This window comes from Cryptococcus neoformans, chromosome 4 (genome assembly GCF_000149245.1).
Source record: "Cryptococcus neoformans var. grubii H99 chromosome 4, complete sequence".
Lineage (NCBI taxonomy): Eukaryota > Fungi > Basidiomycota > Tremellomycetes > Tremellales > Cryptococcaceae > Cryptococcus > Cryptococcus neoformans.
The window spans coordinates 599,382-615,936 of record NC_026748.1 but is presented as its reverse complement, the minus strand read 5'-3'; the positions used below and the strand labels follow the sequence as shown (position 1 = coordinate 615,936).

General features: G+C 46.5%; 5 protein-coding genes and 3 non-coding genes; 4 read left to right on the top strand and 4 right to left on the bottom strand.

Moving 5' to 3' along the window:
• Positions 1-884: 884 nt before the first annotated feature.
• On the bottom strand, positions 885-3,782 carry CNAG_05169 (L-lactate dehydrogenase (cytochrome)). XM_012193137.1 has 17 exons: positions 3,611-3,782; positions 3,490-3,511; positions 3,397-3,428; positions 3,318-3,327; positions 3,246-3,264; positions 3,156-3,192; positions 2,832-3,097; positions 2,754-2,778; positions 2,689-2,714; positions 2,516-2,625; positions 2,389-2,459; positions 2,262-2,338; positions 2,096-2,210; positions 1,798-2,048; positions 1,487-1,745; positions 1,304-1,427; positions 885-1,241 (listed from the first exon to the last, which is right to left on the bottom strand). The coding sequence occupies exons 1-17, from the start codon at positions 3,668-3,670 to the stop codon at positions 1,201-1,203; spliced, it is 1,545 nt and encodes a 514-aa protein (XP_012048527.1). The 5' UTR covers positions 3,671-3,782; the 3' UTR covers positions 885-1,200.
• Positions 1,031-2,408, top strand: CNAG_12381. Its single transcript, XR_001045640.1, has 5 exons — positions 1,031-1,226; positions 1,277-1,473; positions 1,531-2,118; positions 2,185-2,247; positions 2,296-2,408. It is a non-coding gene; the product is annotated as a hypothetical RNA (non-coding RNA).
• A 166-nt stretch (positions 3,783-3,948) lies between the features above and the next one.
• CNAG_12380 lies at positions 3,949-4,209 on the top strand. XR_001045639.1 has 2 exons: positions 3,949-4,035; positions 4,101-4,209. It is a non-coding gene; the product is annotated as a hypothetical RNA (non-coding RNA).
• Positions 4,210-4,237: 28 nt separating this feature from the next.
• CNAG_05168 lies at positions 4,238-6,563 on the bottom strand. Of its 2 annotated transcripts, none has more exons than XM_012193136.1 (6): positions 6,422-6,563; positions 5,921-6,366; positions 5,819-5,861; positions 5,689-5,768; positions 5,569-5,628; positions 4,238-5,509 (listed from the first exon to the last, which is right to left on the bottom strand). In XM_012193136.1, exons 2-6 carry the CDS (start codon positions 5,964-5,966, stop codon positions 5,103-5,105), a joined length of 636 nt encoding a protein of 211 aa, XP_012048526.1. In that variant the 5' UTR covers positions 5,967-6,366; positions 6,422-6,563; the 3' UTR covers positions 4,238-5,102. The 2 variants fall into 2 exon arrangements, with proteins under 2 accessions (XP_012048526.1, XP_012048760.1); XM_012193370.1 differs by having other exon boundaries at positions 5,921-6,422; positions 6,481-6,563.
• Positions 6,564-6,671: 108 nt separating this feature from the next.
• On the bottom strand, positions 6,672-7,372 carry CNAG_05167 (hypothetical protein). XM_012193369.1 has 3 exons: positions 7,130-7,372; positions 6,989-7,062; positions 6,672-6,915 (listed from the first exon to the last, which is right to left on the bottom strand). The coding sequence occupies exons 1-3, from the start codon at positions 7,218-7,220 to the stop codon at positions 6,829-6,831; spliced, it is 252 nt and encodes an 83-aa protein (XP_012048759.1). The 5' UTR covers positions 7,221-7,372; the 3' UTR covers positions 6,672-6,828.
• Positions 7,373-7,866: 494 nt separating this feature from the next.
• CNAG_12379 lies at positions 7,867-8,287 on the top strand. XR_001045638.1 has 1 exon: positions 7,867-8,287. It is a non-coding gene; the product is annotated as a hypothetical RNA (non-coding RNA).
• A 395-nt stretch (positions 8,288-8,682) lies between these two features.
• Positions 8,683-14,986, bottom strand: CNAG_05166 (helicase SWR1). XM_012193135.1 has 6 exons: positions 14,392-14,986; positions 14,310-14,345; positions 13,023-14,261; positions 11,351-12,963; positions 10,783-11,294; positions 8,683-10,730 (listed from the first exon to the last, which is right to left on the bottom strand). The coding sequence occupies exons 1-6, from the start codon at positions 14,776-14,778 to the stop codon at positions 8,770-8,772; spliced, it is 5,748 nt and encodes a 1,915-aa protein (XP_012048525.1). The 5' UTR covers positions 14,779-14,986; the 3' UTR covers positions 8,683-8,769.
• A 122-nt stretch (positions 14,987-15,108) lies between these two features.
• Positions 15,109-16,545, top strand: CNAG_05165 (hypothetical protein). XM_012193368.1 has 5 exons: positions 15,109-15,375; positions 15,431-15,483; positions 15,537-15,999; positions 16,048-16,141; positions 16,206-16,545. The coding sequence occupies exons 1-5, from the start codon at positions 15,190-15,192 to the stop codon at positions 16,349-16,351; spliced, it is 942 nt and encodes a 313-aa protein (XP_012048758.1). The 5' UTR covers positions 15,109-15,189; the 3' UTR covers positions 16,352-16,545.
• The last annotated feature ends 10 nt before the right edge of the window (positions 16,546-16,555 follow it).

Below are 16,555 nucleotides of genomic sequence, written 5' to 3'. Positions count from 1 at the left end.
TCGAAAGGGGCTTCTTGTTGGTGCATTTTGTGCATTCTGCAAGCGCTCAGGTGCTCGGGCCGTAATGATCGCCGTTTGAGCGCCAGACGATCGAGCCCTGACTAGCGATAGACAGACACGAGGAAGTAAAGAATCACAGATCACCAATCATAGATCATAGGAAGCTAGTAGTAATACTACTGTTGTGCTAGTAGAAGGCAGATATATAGGGGATATAAACGAAGGAGTGGAAAGGCGGGGAAGGGAAAGAGGTCGTCCTAAGATGCAAGTTCTCAAAAATCTATTCCCCGAGTTCCTTAAAATGATTCACAGCCCGCTCCTCCCTGCGAGGCGAGAGAGTTCCTAGTTCTTATTAGTCCTTATTCCTTAATCCTGAAAACTTATAAGCTTGAAGCCTAAATAAGATTACTCATCATCACTATGCATCACACATCATCATCCAATTGTCCATTATTCAAGTACTGTAGTTCGAAAATAGCTCTAAATCATCTATCGCCACCGCTCATAACGTTCGCATTCGGAGCATTGATGAGTAAGACAAAGTACTTGGGCGGCTCTCCTTAATGAAGGTGGTACATTCAGAGCGCTCCAAACTCCAACTCCAACCAACAGCGCATTCCCTTTCGGAAATATCATAATGCATATCGGATCCGTAGAGAGGGGCACGCGGAGAAGATGGGGAGGTGAGAGCCAAGTGACAAGCACAAATGCCGCTATCAAAGAATTTAGGCACCTCCGTGTTACCCTGAGCCTTATCAGGGTGACCGCCACTCTACTTCTTCCGCCGGGAACTAAAGGATTATTTAAACCCACCCACTAATAGCGAGAAAAACGCCTATTTCAGCTATATGTATCTAATCTAACGAAGACGATGCATGATATGACAAGAGAATTCTGGTGGCGCGAGGGAAACAAAAATAGAAGGGAAGACACCTTATTACATATTTGAGTCTTGTAATATATCCATGGTAGTCTCTACCTTCTGTAACACTCGTCGCTTTTCATGTGCATTTGCCTCTCCTATCTTTGTTTCCTGTTGACCATCCTTTTCGCACACTGCCATCCATTGATCGCTACTAATCTCAGACTCGCCAGACATACCAGAATTTTCTTTTGCTAATGCTTCTTATTGTTGCTACACGAATTTCATATCTTTAACAAATCACCAAACCGCAATGCACTTTCTTCGGGGCATTACTATCAGAGTTTGGCTTTGACGCCTACAGGTAACATCCTCTCATCTACATATGCAAGTCAGCGACTTACATAATTTTAGTAGCCAAGGGGCTCCCAATAAACTCACAATTTTCCTCATACATAGTTACACTGCCTTGAGGTCCAAAAAGTCCAGAGGTATCGACCATACTCGGCACAACATCGGCCATCGTAGGAGCGCCCAACAGTCTCATGTTCATCTCGAATTCATCCTGTGTTTTGAAGGGGGGATCATTATCCAGCCTTTCCGTTCAGCCAGTGAATTACTCACCTTCAGGATTTGCAGAGCATGGCTCACTCCCTCTTTCCCATAAGTTGACATGGCATAGATCATCGGTCTCCCAATACCCACAGCTGTCGCACCAAGTGCAACGGCTTTCAAGACGTCTGTTGCTCTTCGAACACCACCGTCAACAAAAATTTCAAACCTAGGCCGAAGGGGATTGTTCATGAACCCGTGCGCAGTGAGGTGCTGTACGACCGAAGGAAGAAGGGCCAAGGGGGAAGGGGCAAAGTCAAGCTGACGTCCTCTTAGGCCATCTGCATCAGCAACATCCGGAAAGTAAAAACGACCGTACTAACCCATGATTACTTAGTACCACGCCATCCACTCCTGCCTCAGCCGCCATGACCGCATCCTCCCAGCATTGCACGCCCTTCAAAATGACTTTGAGGCCTCGCGCCGCATCGACCAACTCCTTCAAGTCGCTCCAATTGAGACTCGGGTCGATGAAGGAAGAGATGGCGCGTGCTGCACCTTGATCTCGTTGATATTTGTCACCGCCTTTCGTCTGTTGAGCAGAGGCTGCACCTTCAAATTTGGTGCGCATGTCCTAAGAAGAGGTTACATGGAGTTTGGAATTCGTTGGCGGAGACTCACTTTCTCTCGGCGACCGAGCTGGGGTGCGTCTACTGTGATGAACAGAGCCTTGATACCCCTTTCGGCAGCATGCCTAATTATCTTTTTAGTACGCTCACGATCGGCGTTGACGTAGCTAGGGATATCAGTATAGATTTGGTGGTTATTAGAAGGTGAGGCTACTTACAGCTGTAAGAATTGAACTTGACCAGGTATTGCAGCATCCACCATCTCGTCAAACCCGCAAGATGCAAGAGTAGGGATCTTGTCCTAAGTTAGGGGTTGTATGCACTATATGTGGCTGGCTGACTCACCATTTGTATGATATTGTGTTCCCCTGCAGCCTTTGTAAGGCATATCTCACCTTCAGGATGACCGAGCTTTCCTGCAACAGTACCACCATTAGATCTGGTTCCTAGAGGCTAAAGGATGCAAACGAACCCAACGCTGTAGCAGTGATATAGACAGGCATTGAAGTCTTGAAGCCCAGTATTTCAGTGGAATAATCCACCTTCCCGACGTTTCGGAGGATACGTGGACGAAACCAGACACTACAAACCCATTAACGTCAAGGCTATTGCTTTGGCATTGATCTCCATTGATTTCCCACTGACCGATGATAGGCATTATGGTTTTCTCTCTATTTTGTCAGCAATTCGGCATCGCCTTCGGCACATACCATAGTAATCTCATCATCTGCACCACTGTTTATCACATCTGTAAGGACAATGCCAAGATACAGCTCCTGAACACTTACGAGCTATAATAATTCCATCCTCTCTTGCTCATCGTCCTCCTGGCTACAGCTTCAAAATCGTGAAGACTGAGTATTTCTGCCAGAGAAGGTTTAACAAATTCTTCAGTCGCAGAAACGCCATTAGTCGTTTGTCCAACTGGAACAGAAGTCGGTGGGGGTGCTGATGCCGGTGTTGGCTTTTCAACGGGGAGGGTAGAGGGAATGAGTGGTCCAAGATGCTTGGAGGGATCCAGATTATCTTTGATGGCATCGGGAGGATGAATCGGCTTCATGGCCATTAGACCAATTGCGCCTTGCAGAAGCCATGCCTGTAAGGAAACTTACATCATACTCTTCGGTCGCATCCTTTCCTGCGTATTTCCTTTCAATAAACATCATTAGCTCCAGCAACACTGAATTATTCCATTAACCCACAAGATTATGTCCGCTCCGCCTTGTTTATGTTATTCATGTAGAGTGTCTTTGAGTGGATAGGGGAGCACATACCAGGGTGTTCCTAATCAGACGTTCAGTCCGGTAAGCTGTCTGTCCTGTAGGAGAATACTGAATAGGCGACGTTACCCACATCTAGGAAGTCTGATACATCATAAACATTTCCTATTTTCTTGCGTCAGTATTGATTTCGCAATCCCATATTGGTACATGTTATGGCACTGACCATGCACTACTATCCACACCCCCTGATTTTTGCATCAGCCTGCCAACCCTTATGGATCAAAGGATCCACACCGCTGACAGTAATACTTTTATTGTCTGCGTCTTGGTCATCCATCACGCACCTTTTCGCGACTGTTATGTTCGGCCACTTGCTTCCCGTCAACCTGCTGTTGTTGTGACATGGTGGTAATTTCAGTATATGGCGATCTTGACCTGTTCTTAGGTGAATGAAAGCAAGATTATGCTATATATATTATATCTTAATATAGTAGATAGATATGTAGCTGTCCTCTACCATTCATACTATTATTCGGTCATACTTATTTGGGGCCATTATTATTACTACGTATATACCCGACTGGACTACCGGTTATTATTCTGTGCCGAACCGGCGGTTAACCAATCACAAAGACTGAAATTGAAGTGTCTTTAAATACCGACGTGTGCCGGAAACATCAGCAAAGAACTGCGTGCATGAATGAAGAAGCACGCATGGAAGCAGGCCGCCCATGATAATGACCAGAAAGTCAGATATTGAGAGGCTTTCGTAAGTAATAATTTTCATCAGCTCAGCTACCGGTCCTATCGCACATCATCTCACCTCTATCCTAGCTGAAATGTCATTTACTATTAATACTCTATTTGGGTTTTCCCACTGTTTACTCTGATGACTATGGTCGTTCGTTGTTGGTTATTGCCATGTTACCCTTTCTTATTATTCACCGCAGATGACACATAAACATATCCATCACGGCTGTAAAAGCAAACTTCAAAAAGCTATATTAGTTTGCCTAAAATTGTAAAATTGGCAAGATACTTCTACTTGTACGTCGGTGTAGTATGTACAAACAAAGATTTCAATGTCATCCATCAAAATCCAAAAAAAATCCTTTTTGGGTCAGACAAACATAGAAGAAAGCACCTACTTTCAAGGCTCTTCGAAGTGTTTCGATCTCGAGCATTCCCCCGTACCAAGCCAAATTTATCATCGGTCTTGCACCCCTTGGTTGCCAACTCCTGCTGTCAAGTTGGGATTAAAGGCGTGAGTAGGTTGAGCTGGAACAGCCCCATATGTCATCTTTAAAACACCCCATTTGATGTTTGAACTACCAACACCTTCGCTTAAGGAGAACCAGGGTTGGTTGATATAGTAAGGATCAATACTATAGAGGAAAGCCGCGTATCTGCCGTCGGGGTCCCCAAAGTGATTGATAATGCTATCAACGGGGAGCGCCAACTGTTCAACCTGATCTTCTTCATCAGTAGCCAAAGGGTCTTTAGACATCGCAAAATTGAGGGCGTCGACCATCCCAGTGCCAGCCGTGGTTTTCCGGTCCCATCCTGGAGGATCAAGGCCGACCCAATCGCCGATGCGAGCGTTGATTATTAGGGCCATAAGGTTGGACGCTCGATAATGGTAGGGCCGGGCTCGCAAAGACTCATAGTATTGGTCACCGGTGGCAGAGATCTGATTTTGATAAATTCCGTTATAAAACTCATTGAGTGCCTCCTTGGCCCGGTCGAGGTCGCCTACGAAACCATACAGGGAGGCGATCAGCAAAGGCGAATGTCCCATGATTGCTGTTGAACAATTTGAGCCAGCCGCCCTATGCCCTAATTATAGAAACTATGGAAGTACTTGAATGATGCGAGTTCGTCTATGGCAAGCTCGCTGGTTTCCAACCATTGAAGCTGCTGCTTGGCCCAAGCGACAAAACCTTCGTCCGTGTCTTGCTTCCACTCAGGAGGCCTTAGTGCTCTCATGATCTCTACTCCGCTAATAACCTTCGCGATGATCGCCATATCCAAGACACCCCTATATCTACCCTTTCCGTAGCCCGGACCTCGAACCATCTGAGCGTAATCCAGATTGGGATTCATCTTTGTATCTTCGTTGACAAACCAAGTGTGCACGGCATGGTTGACGTGTGTGGAGTATTTTGAATTGTTGGTCGACACGTAGCTCAAAGCTGAGAGGTAAATGGAGTTGGACATGTTGGTAAGGGCTTGCGAGTTCCCGACTGAGAGTGAATCCATCAGAAGGATGCTGAAGATTGGTATCAGTCGGCGTCTAACTCACTCTGGTAAATGTCAGGGTTGAAAATACCATCACGTCGGACGTAGGGACATTGTGACCAGACTATCAAATAGGTTATCCAACAGCCCTCCCTTATAAATGAAGTATGCCCAATCTATATACCTTCTTCAGGTGCTAACCCAGTTGTGTTACCAAGGTTTGAGCAGTCAGGCCAGTAATAGACAGCGAAGGAGAGATAATCTCTATTGTGCTTATGGTGAGCTCCTTTTTGTATTGGCTATTTAGAACTTACCTCATATCCCCAGATGATGGTGTAATTGATTTATTCGTCACAGCTAAAACCCACCAGATAGGTCATAAGTATTGCTTATTCAAATTTGGAAGAAGTACTTACACCATGGACCGAACTGCATCAATTCATTTGCCCAATACTGACACATCTCTCGAGACCAAGCAGAGCCTTGGGAGAGAAACCAAGAGTTGTTGAGGACAGGTTTTGTCTCAAAGAAGAGGTTGGGTAGTTTTGGATCCCAAAAGAAGAAACGTAAGGGATAAGGGCAAAAAATGGCATAAGAAGATGCCGAAACTTCATCTTGACGATGACAAGGGATCCTATCTGAGGCAAGGCGCACGCACAAAAAAGCGTCGTAGGGACGAGCTTATAATGGAAAAAGGGTGGAAAGCTGGATGTTTTCAAGGAATATGAATGGTTAGGAGAAAGGTGGGAGAGGGCGAGAGAAAGGCAGAGAAGAGAAAAGATGCAGGCGTGTTGTAATTGGGAAGTTGAGATCGGCACCGCACTCTCGCTGCGAGTGGAAGAATGATTGTGATTAAGACAGGCTGGAGGTTAAAAGTCAACATAGTGTCATTTGTATCCTTTGGACTGTTAACTAACACTGTTAATGTCCTTTAATCAGGCAGTCGCTTCTTTGCATGATATTCTGATTAGCTTACCTGGCTAATCATCCAACAAATTACTGTCGGCACAATCCTCATGGAAAGACTCAACAGTTTAGCTTGATGTCTTCTAATAGGGTCCCAATCCTTGTGGTGGGTTCGTTTTATTACAGATTGATTGCGAATAGCTTAATAACAATATATATCGTTCTCCTATGTTCAGCTTGCGCCGTTACGTAGGAGTATATCCTTCAGCAAGGCAGCAAGTGTGTTGACACAGATAGGTCAAGTAATGAAGATGTGTCATGCGTCAATCACATACTGTATTGTGCATCATGTGCTGGTATGTATACTCATAATTATTTAACTTCTGAAATTGCCGTATAACCCCCACAATAGTCTCCTTTACATTGTGGGGCCAGGGCCAGTCTCTACTTCCTTCCTTGACTTGCCGCCCTCCCCGGACAAGCTGTCAGCCGATTGTTGGGCAGTCTGTGGGATTATGTATAGTCAGTTTATGCCTCATACACTTCACCACAAGGGACTACAGGCATATGACACTAACCTTGAACGCAGACTCGCTGACACCACCTTCAGACTTCTCTCCGGGGGCAACTCCAGGTTTGTTTCCAGAAGCAGCTGCAAATCTACTTAGCGACTGCTGACCCATAGTCTACGGCTTTGTCAGAGCGTGGAAATGACTTACCAGGGCGTTGGTCTGCCTGAGTCATTTGAGGCGCATCCTTTGGGAGCATGGGGTCAGGCTTGTTACTACTGGGAGATTGAGTTCCGGACATATTGTATGCTTTCACTAGTTTTTCGTTTGATAGAATTAAGGAGGTTCAGTTGTTTCGTCTAGAAAAAAAAAGAAGGGAATGTTAAAGCAAGAGAACCTCTTATATATTGTAATGCTTTGCTGTTGTCAGACGTCAGAGCGGAGTAAGCTCAACGGATTGGCTATCTTTATTGGCTTCCATCTTGGGGTGACGCTTCCAGATGATGATGCAAGGACGAAAGTGAACTTGCATGACGTCACATGAAGACCAACAAGTATCGGGCTCCGCCGAGAGGTCAATTGTCACCACCCCCGCCAGCAAATGCTTATTTAAGTCGCCGCGAATGAAGTTGTCAACGAGCTCCGACTGAGTGATGATTTTCTGCATCCTCGCCCTCTGTAGTCAGCCTGCGGCCTGCAGCCGGCAGTCTGAAAGATGAGACTTACCAATTTATTCTTTCATCCTTCATATGAAATGTATACAAAATGAATATGCATATGGTATTTATTTATTATTAATGATACAGTCCGACGAGCTGCATGTAGGATTATTAGCGATTTTCTAGGCTCGACATCTTATTATGGTAGCAAACGAAGCTGTACGTCTTTCGTATTGTATACATCGGTCAGGGAAATCATTTATTAGCAGATCCATTCCGATCTTACGTCTTCCTTTAAATAATAGCTCTTTTAGTTCCCTGGCAATTTCGATATCGGAACGTCCATGGCAGGCCTTTACCTTACGACTTCCGCCTTTACTACATACCTGATTGCTAGCAGTGTCAGGTCTAAGCTCTGCGTTTGGATGGGTTCTTATTCAGCATCTTAGGCATCTGCGGATCTCTCAATGCCCACACGGATTCATTAGCTGTTTTATCGGATTGACATGGGTGGCTGGTGGACGTAAGAAAGAAAAAGATTGGTTAGGGTTCAAATATCAATAAACACCACAATAATAACTGTCAGAGAGGCAAGGCATACTTCGTGATGATGAGCTAAATAGCCGGTTGATGTGCGGAGTCCACGAACAATCGCAGAAAACTCATTGCCAACCTAGTATGAGGTTTTATGCAGCAGAGATATTAAAGCAAAGGGGAAGTCACTTCTTTAATAGCTTCGTTCAACTATTTAGTCGTGGCCGAGGAACCCAAGGTTTATTTGGGTTCGACCGGATTGATGAGTTGGTGAATTGTGACGCATAACAGCCATCATGCCGTCTTCATTGATTGCCTCATTCATCTGAAAAATATTTGGGCACCAGACACTATGGAAAGGAAAGCGATGCACAACACTGCAGTAATAGATACAGTAATAGATACATGATTCACCAGCCAAGCTGTCCCGTCTGATAAGATGAGTTTATCATTTCTGACTCTTCATGCACTCCCTCGTTCGTCGGTCATCATCCATCCTGATCACCACAAACAACCCCCCACATCGGTAATACTATTGAATAGTGGGCATTGAGCGATGGAATTCAAAGCGGATTATTGTAATATTATCTCTTCATATCATGCATTTTACTGGGCGCTTGGCATGTAATCAAGATATACTGTACTGCATATCGAACGTTAAGCTCTGTACGACGAAAAATAGTCCCAGTCCTCTTCCACCCATTTCAGCATGTAGTCTTCTACGCTGCCGGGCTCGTCGTCATATTCCTCAACCACATCTCCGGCTTCCCCAGCCTCTGTCGTCGCCGGGGTGCCACTGTTCTCAGTCTCAAAGACTCTTACACGTTTCGCAACCGCCTTTGGCCCCTCCTCAAACTCTTGTAGATCTAGCTCGCCTTCACCCTGCGCCATCCTTGCAGCTTGCACATCCTCCTCATCTTCCACCTCAGCCAGAGCCCTCGCTAGCTCCCGCTCTTCTCCCGCACGAGGTCTTGTAACCTCTACATCTTCAGCCACCGGAGTCCCTTCGACCCGAATGTCTATAATACCCTCCCCACTTCCTTCCACAGCGCCTGAAACATCGGCAAGGCCTGGTACGTCCCCAAACATATCTTTCCATCCCACTCTTCCCCACCAATCATTATTGAAACCGCCTTCTTGGATGACCATTTTATCCAAGAGCCTTTTCTGCTCCGCCTTTCTCAACATGTTTTCTTCCACAGTGTGGCTGCTGACAAAGCGATAGATATGGACTTCCCTTGTCTGACCAATTCGATGCGCCCGATCCATGCACTGTCTGTCCATTGAGGGATTCCAGTCGGAGTCGTAAAAGAAGACAGTGTCTGCACCTGTAAGGTTGATACCTACCCCACCGGATCGACTCGAGGCGATGAACACGAAGATGCGAGAATCGGAATTGAATCTTTCTGTCAAGACTTGTCGATCCTCGATCTTCGTGCTGCCATCAAGTCGGAGATACCGATGACCGTTGTGTGACAGGAACATTTCGAGGATATCGAGAACACGAGTCATCTGAGTGAAAATCAACACTCTATGCCCTTCAGATTTGAGGTCACGCAGCATCTCGAAGAGTTTCTGCAGTTTACCGCAATCATACTGAAGAAGACTGGCGTCAGGGAAGGCAATTTGGAGCTTGACCGAAGATCGATGGAGGGTGTCGAAAGCCGGATCTGTCAGAGAAGGGTGGGAAATGGGTTCTAGGCCGGGAAGGGCATAAGTAGCGAGATTACGGGCGATTGCATTGGGAGGTATGACGGCAAAGCGGTCAATAATATCCTCTAAAGACTTGGCTCTTTCGGGCAGAGAGGTGATGAATTTGGCTGCAGGTGGAGTAAAATCGGCAAACGTCTCTTCTCGCCGAGGTCGAACGTCTTGCGGAAGCAAGAAGTTTGGAAGGTCGCCAAGTAAAGACAAAAAGGTTGAGCCGTAGATGGGAGATACTCCGCATCTTCGTCGATTAACTGCTCGAATACTTTCCCAGCGTCTTTTACTGCATTCTTCTTCAGCCCAGGCGCGATAACTGAGCCAAAGTTCTACACTCCTAGTGTCTTTGGGGGGTGGCGCCTGGAGCTTCCCCCGCCTCAATGGTGAGGCAGCATAAGGTAATTTGCCCGAGGCGTCATATGCTTGTCGTGCTCTAGCTACCCATCCGGACATTGCTTCGTTATGGGAGACTCCGAAACCCATTGCAAGGACATCGATCCTTCTTTCATCCTCTTCCGCTAACAGCCGCTTTCTAATGAGTATGTCTCTCGGCTCAAAATCCCGTGCCACATTATCCATGGCAAAACTCGTTTTTACAGGCCTCACTTCGAAGAGATCGGGGTGATTGCATACCTTTCTCAATTGCATAAGGGTGTTCATTACACCGAGGTAGCCTCCGGTAGTGAGAGCCTCGTGAGTGGAAGCACGAGACATGAATTCATCGTACAGGAAGCGTTGACGCTTAGACAGGCGACAATAAACGACATGCTCGAATTTCCCCGGAAGTTGTGTTTCTACCTCGGATTTGAGTCGACGAAGAATGAAAGGCCTGAGAAGAGTATGGAGTTTGGCAACAGTTTCCAAGGTTTCTTCATCCATGGCATCACCTGTTTCAATGGCTTTGTCCATGGGGTCTAATGAAGACCATTAGCCATCATGATCCGAATTGCTCGAGGTACTGCTTACTAGAGAACCATTCCATAAATTCTTTGTGATTGGCAAACCCGACAACTGCTGTCGCATCTGCTCCAATTCCGCCAGGCATCAGAAAGTAAAGAAGACTCCATAGCTCCATAAGATTATTTTGAAGTGGTGTCCCTGTCAGGAGCAGTCGTCTTTGTGCTTTAAAACCCAAAAGCGTCTGCCATCTTTGGCTTCTGAAGTTCTTGATGTTATGCGCTTCGTCCAATATCATGTAACACCAGTTTTTTCTCCTGAAGATGTGCTGATCCGCAAGGACAATCTGGTACGATGTTATGCAAACTTGCCAGGTATTCTCGGTGTGCCATCCCACACGCTTCTCTTTCCGTTCTTTCTGGTTTCCGTAATAGGTGAGTACCTTCATACCAGGCAGGAATTTTTTGAACTCCATCTCCCAGTTGAGGATAACTGAGGTAGGGACGATGATGAGGTGTTGACCCCAAACGCCTTTATCACAAGCAAGGTGGCCTATAAGAGCGATTGTCTGGATTGTTTTGCTAAGCACCAGTTAGCAAGTTCGTCAGTCAAGATAAAGATAAAGGTAACCGCTTACCCAAGGCCCATTTCATCGGCCAAAATCCCGTTCATGTTGTTGGACCAAAGACTTGCAAGCCATTCTAAGCCTGCCTGTTGATAAGGCCTAAGGGTTCCTCTCAACAGGAAGGGCTGTCGAACTCGGGAGCCAATATCCCCCTCCTGACCTTGACGGTCATCCCAATCTACATCATCTTCCTCGGCGCCTTCTTCTTCCTCATCTTCGTCATCCTCCTCTTCAATGTTATATTCTCCCTCGTCCTGCCCCACTTTCGAGTCATCATTTTCTTCGTCACCCATTGTTTCTTCCTCTACAATGACAAGGGCATCCCCATTCTGGTGAGCACCAGTTTCTACCTCTTCTACGATTTCCACCCTCTTGAGCCTCTTTTTGCCAACTAGATGTTGAGGTCCCGAGTCGTCCGGAGTCCAGATCTCCTTCTTCCGACGTTGTCTTTTACCATTGATGATTAGCTGCTCAGGCACGCGAGGTTCAGCAAGAGCTGTGTTGGTGAGAGACTGGTCCGTTTGATTCACCGGTTGTGCCAAGCTCAGTTTTGTTGATGGAAGGGCCTCGGAAAGTGTCAGCGTTGGCGTAGCCTGTCCGGGCCCCTTGCTTTCGCTCTGTTCCGGTTCACCACTGACTGCACCCTCATCTTCAGGTATTGGATAACCGTATCTTCTTAGCAAAACCTCGATAGGAAGATCCGCATCGGCTAATAGGCCCTCATCTTCGCTATCGCGATTCCCTTCGCCGTTATCTCTTCCCGCGTCCTCTGCCTCTTCCATTTCCACATCCAACTGCTCATCCTGACCATCAAGATTATTATTTTCCAATCGAGCGTTGAACTCAGGGTCGTTGATGTCGGGATCAGGATCAAATGAAAGCGGAAGGGTAGATAATTTGACTTTGCGTGTGCGGGGTTGGAAGCATGTTTTAGAAGACTGACGAACAAGAACTGGCGCTGTCGGAGGACACGAGGCATCAGAACCTTCGGATCTTGAGGACTCCAAAAGAGCAAAATTTCCAATGTCGGCAGTTGATGACACTGAACTATGTGGCTCCTCTAATCTTTTTACATTATCGGAGCCGTCGAGGATCGCTTGCACGGCCATCTCTTTGGGTTCTTCACGGTCGTTCTTATTTCCTGTAAGCTGTCCAGTATAAGAAGTCTCTCGATCTTCCTCAGCAACGCAGATTGCGGGTATTTGGTCCTCGTTGAGGACATCATCTGATATGAGAAATCGCAGATCTTGATTATGCTCAGAAATATTGTCCTCATCACTTTCGGCCTCGGAAGCATCATTTTCGTCTTCCTTCTGTGAACTATCTTCTTCTCCCTGTTGCTCGTCATCGTCATCTTCTACGTCGACATCTTCCTCATCGTGGCCGGTTACAGATTCAGGAGGTATACAGGTGAGCGGTAATGAGACGTTAATTTCGTCATCCTCCTCGCTATCATCTGTATTATCAGACGTGTTATCTTCGCCCTCTTCTTCCCCACTGTCATTTGAGCCTTGAATTTGGGCTTCAAGAAGACCGGTACTTCGCTGCAAGATGTTTTGGAGATGCTCTTTGCCGAGGCGATCTTGTTCTTGCTTTTGGGCCTCCAGGATCTTAGCCCTCACGACCTGTATTTATGATATGACTGATCAGCAACCATTTTTACAGGGACATTGGGGCGTCTCACCTTTACTGCCAACGCCCATCGCTTCCTCAACGATTTAATTATTTCTTTTCCCATCCTCTTCCTTTCTTTTTCCTCCGCAAGCCGCTCTCTTTCTTCCTTGCCTTCGATATTTTCCCAATACGCCTGGACCATTCTTGCCACCTTTTTACATGCTACGGGCTTAGATTTTGCCACATTAAGCATGGCATTACGAACCTGGACCATATGCGCCATTAATGAATCATGAAAATCAGTTTTACGAGGTGGTATCCTGATGATCTTGGCATGAGAATTTGATGGAGTCGTAGTGGGGAGCAAGTTCGATCCATCCTCCTCGTCAACCAGGCGTTGTAGTCGACCATGGCTCTTCAGATACATCACACGGGCCAAAAGATAGCCTTCTTTCTTAGCGCGGGCTTCAAGCGTTTTTATTTCCGGTGGTGGCCCTGTATCGTTGATATTAACATAGGATTCTATTATGGCAGTGATATCACCACCGTATTTGGGAGCAGGAGGTCGTTGAGAAGGATCCGTGTAGCGGATGCTACGCGGGCCTACAATTCTCTTTCTTGTACGATGAGGAGCTGGGGGAAAAGGAAGGTGCGCGAGGGTTGGGAGAGATGCCGTTGTAGGTATTGGAGATGGGGAAGGTAATCGCTCTGATGTAGACGCTTCAATCACCGGTGATGCGCTTTCGCTTGAAACAACGTTGGCTCTTTTGGCAGTCCGTATGTTCGTCGAGGTGGGTAAATCAGGCAGTGAGATTCGTCCTCGTCTCTTAGCCTTGCCGCCATTAGGTGCCTGCGAGTGCAAGCCAACTTCCTCGTCTGGGCCGATTTGTGGCACAGACGCATCCATTGTGACTCGCCGCGAACCTCTGCTTCTCTTATCAGGAACAGGTGGTGGAAGCATGTCGGTAGTGACGTCGCTAACTTTTCTTTTTCCTCCTTTAGCATGAGGTGCATCTTCAACCGAGGGAACAATCAAAGATTGTTCAGCGGGCGCTTTTCCTTTTCCTTTGACTTTTATGTGCAGTTCCTCACCAACCTTTCCCTTCCCTTTCGCTGATGGCACAAAAGCAGGGGGCTTCGCGGCAGGAGCTACCACATGAGCAAGCAATTCAGACTGTTCGTGTGCCTTTCGACGAGTTGTGCGAGACGGCAAGAAAGACCTTGGCCGCGAAGGGCCTGCTTGTAAAGAAGCGTTGATAGCGGGCTCATCAGGTAAGAGGTTGAGAAGGTTGTGTTTACTGTCCTTCCACTTTGTAACGATAAGCAAGAACCACACATGGTTTTCGAAATAGCTTACCTCTAGAAAAACCGGCGAATTATCCAGTTTCGCTTGCTACATAGACCCATGAGCCTCTAAAATATTCGGTAGAGTAACGCACCTCTGGGTTCCAGCCTTCCAGCAATGTCACGAATCTTTCCAGATGAAACTTCTCTCGGATCAACCCATCATGACTTTGAACCACTTCTTTGAGCTCCTTCTCCTTTTCTGCAATTCGCTTTTCTCGCCTGGCAATCACAGCTTCTTGCCTGAGACCATGACTAATAGCCTCTCTGCCTTTGCTCTGGGTCATATGTCCGTTTGAATGAATGGTAAGCGGGATGCCGATAGAAGGACTCGGCAACGAAGGTCGGGCACGAAGACTTCGAGACCGAGGCTCTACCAAAGCTGTAGACACGAGCGGCGTATCGGTGTCGACTTTTTTCATTTGACTTGTAATTGTCGGCAACCGAGATGACTCTGCCAACTGTGATGATTCATTGCTCATGGCGGATTACCTCCACTTCACGCGAATGACTAAGTTTTGATGTCACGCAAGGGGCATAGGTCGAGTTGTGGGCTGTCCCAAGAGCAAAAAAAAAAAGGGAGTGTCGTATCAGCACGTATTGTGTGGGCAGGAAAGACCGCAGGGCGCCTGGGTGATTTCTGGAGATGAAAGTATGGAAATCAAGAGCGCCAGAAGAGATATGTTTTCGCTGAGAGCGCGAACGAGAGCGACGCAACACTTTTTCCTGATTTAATTCCGAGGGTGGCGGCGACCGGGGTCCCAATCCACACCGAATGTTGTCATCAGAAATTTGGGCAGGAGCTATACGTACGCTGCCCTATACTATAGTTGCTCGTCAATACGTATATCAGCAATCTATAAGACAAGGCCCAATAGTAGATCATCATAACAATGGCCCAATCTGCAGGTCTAATTTCCACACCTACCCCATCTACCAGAAAAGCAGCTCAAGTGGCAGCTTCAAATCAGCATGCCCTTGTAAACCTCATTCGTCTTGTTAAGTCTCTGGAGATCAAACTCGCGGAAAGCGAAGAAGACGAGTATTTGAACATTTACATAATTAGAAAGGATTGGGAGGTGAGTGTAGCTATATATATATATAACCCAGAATTTTGCACTGAACATTCTGCAGACGGTCCTATATGCTCGAGTCCTGCTTGACGCTCTTAAGCAAGGCAATGAACAGTCAGTTCAGATGGTAACTACACCAGGACACTCCATTGACGACTATTAACTAGAGCATCTTCGACTACATCTACATTGTCAGGTCTTGAAAAATCCCTTGATCACATACAATCAGCGTACCACTCCCGCGTAGCTTCGCCGCTTCCAACTTCACGCCTCAACCCTGCTCTGATTGCTTTACCTAGGTCAACTTCATCCACGGTTTCTAATGACAGCCGCATTCCAAGCCCATCTCTAACTACTGCTACCCAGCTCCCCCCAATAACATCCGGTCAGACCGCATCAAAGAATGTGCGCCGGCGTCGCGTACAGTTAGAATACTACCTGGCCAAACGCAGTCGCGAAGATACCCTCGGCGACGAGTCTGGACTGTTGGCTATTAAACCCATCCATAATTCTAAAAATGCTAGTTCTAAATCATCAAAAGCACACAATGAGCTTTTGGGCGATGCAGTACCGGGACGCGCTCTCGGAGCAGCGCAAGTTCATGAAGAACTTAGCGGACAGTTGGCTGATGTGAGTTATCTGCTTAACGTCATCGAAGCTTATGTAATTCCCCTTCAGATGTCACAGCGACTTAAGCTCAACGCGATTCATTTTTCGAATTCCCTGGAGAATGAAAAACATTTGATACAGAACTCACAAGATATTTTGGAACGTGAGTGCTGTTCCCGTGATGTCCCCTCCATTTGGAGCGTATATCGCTCATTGAAACTTTACAGAAAACCTTTCGGCTACCAAAACCAGCAAAAAGCATCTCTCCACTGTGTCTAAGAAAGGCAGAAACACCACATGTCTGACCTTGGGGATTGTTCTGCTAGTTATGATCGTTTTTATTTGGACCTACCTCCTCATACGCTTCATTTAACGATCGTTTATTGATAACATGCATAAGTACGTAGGTTCATAAATGGTTAGTAGGCGTTGTATTCCTTGATAGGCTAGACTTGTTCATAATGAACAACCAAATACAGTTGGTATATCCTCGCATTAAGTAACTCGGACGCAAAAATTGGTTCCGTCGAGATTGCCCTCTCTTCTTTTACCGCTTCTGCGTTTCTGTTTTGGGTAG

Coding starts and splice junctions, on each gene's coding strand:
- CNAG_05165 (XM_012193368.1), top strand. CDS start 15,190: ATGGCCCAATCTGCAGGTCTAATTTCCACACCTACCCCATCTACCAGA. Junction 15,376..15,430: donor TAATTAGAAAGGATTGGGAG/GTGAGTGTAGCT, acceptor AACATTCTGCAG/ACGGTCCTATATGCTCGAGT. Junction 16,142..16,205: donor CTCACAAGATATTTTGGAAC/GTGAGTGCTGTT, acceptor GAAACTTTACAG/AAAACCTTTCGGCTACCAAA.
- CNAG_05168 (XM_012193136.1), bottom strand. CDS start 5,966: ATGTGTCAGTATTGGGCAAATGAATTGATGCAGTTCGGTCCATGGT. Junction 5,629..5,688: donor TGGGTTAGCACCTGAAGAAG/GTATATAGATTG, acceptor CCTATTTGATAG/TCTGGTCACAATGTCCCTAC. Junction 5,510..5,568: donor CAACCCTGACATTTACCAGA/GTGAGTTAGACG, acceptor ATTCACTCTCAG/TCGGGAACTCGCAAGCCCTT.
- CNAG_05167 (XM_012193369.1), bottom strand. CDS start 7,220: ATGTCCGGAACTCAATCTCCCAGTAGTAACAAGCCTGACCCCATGCTC. Junction 7,063..7,129: donor TCAGGCAGACCAACGCCCTG/GTAAGTCATTTC, acceptor GTAGATTTGCAG/CTGCTTCTGGAAACAAACCT. Junction 6,916..6,988: donor TCAGCGAGTCTGCGTTCAAG/GTTAGTGTCATA, acceptor ATAATCCCACAG/ACTGCCCAACAATCGGCTGA.
- CNAG_05169 (XM_012193137.1), bottom strand. CDS start 3,670: ATGTCACAACAACAGCAGGTTGACGGGAAGCAAGTGGCCGAACATAAC. Junction 2,715..2,753: donor CAGATGATGAGATTACTATG/GTATGTGCCGAA, acceptor CTGACAAAATAG/AGAGAAAACCATAATGCCTA. Junction 1,746..1,797: donor GTGGTACTAAGTAATCATGG/GTTAGTACGGTC, acceptor AGATGGCCTAAG/AGGACGTCAGCTTGACTTTG.
- CNAG_05166 (XM_012193135.1), bottom strand. CDS start 14,778: ATGAGCAATGAATCATCACAGTTGGCAGAGTCATCTCGGTTGCCGACA. Junction 12,964..13,022: donor GATGGGCGTTGGCAGTAAAG/GTGAGACGCCCC, acceptor TCATAAATACAG/GTCGTGAGGGCTAAGATCCT. Junction 11,295..11,350: donor GCCGATGAAATGGGCCTTGG/GTAAGCGGTTAC, acceptor ACTGGTGCTTAG/CAAAACAATCCAGACAATCG.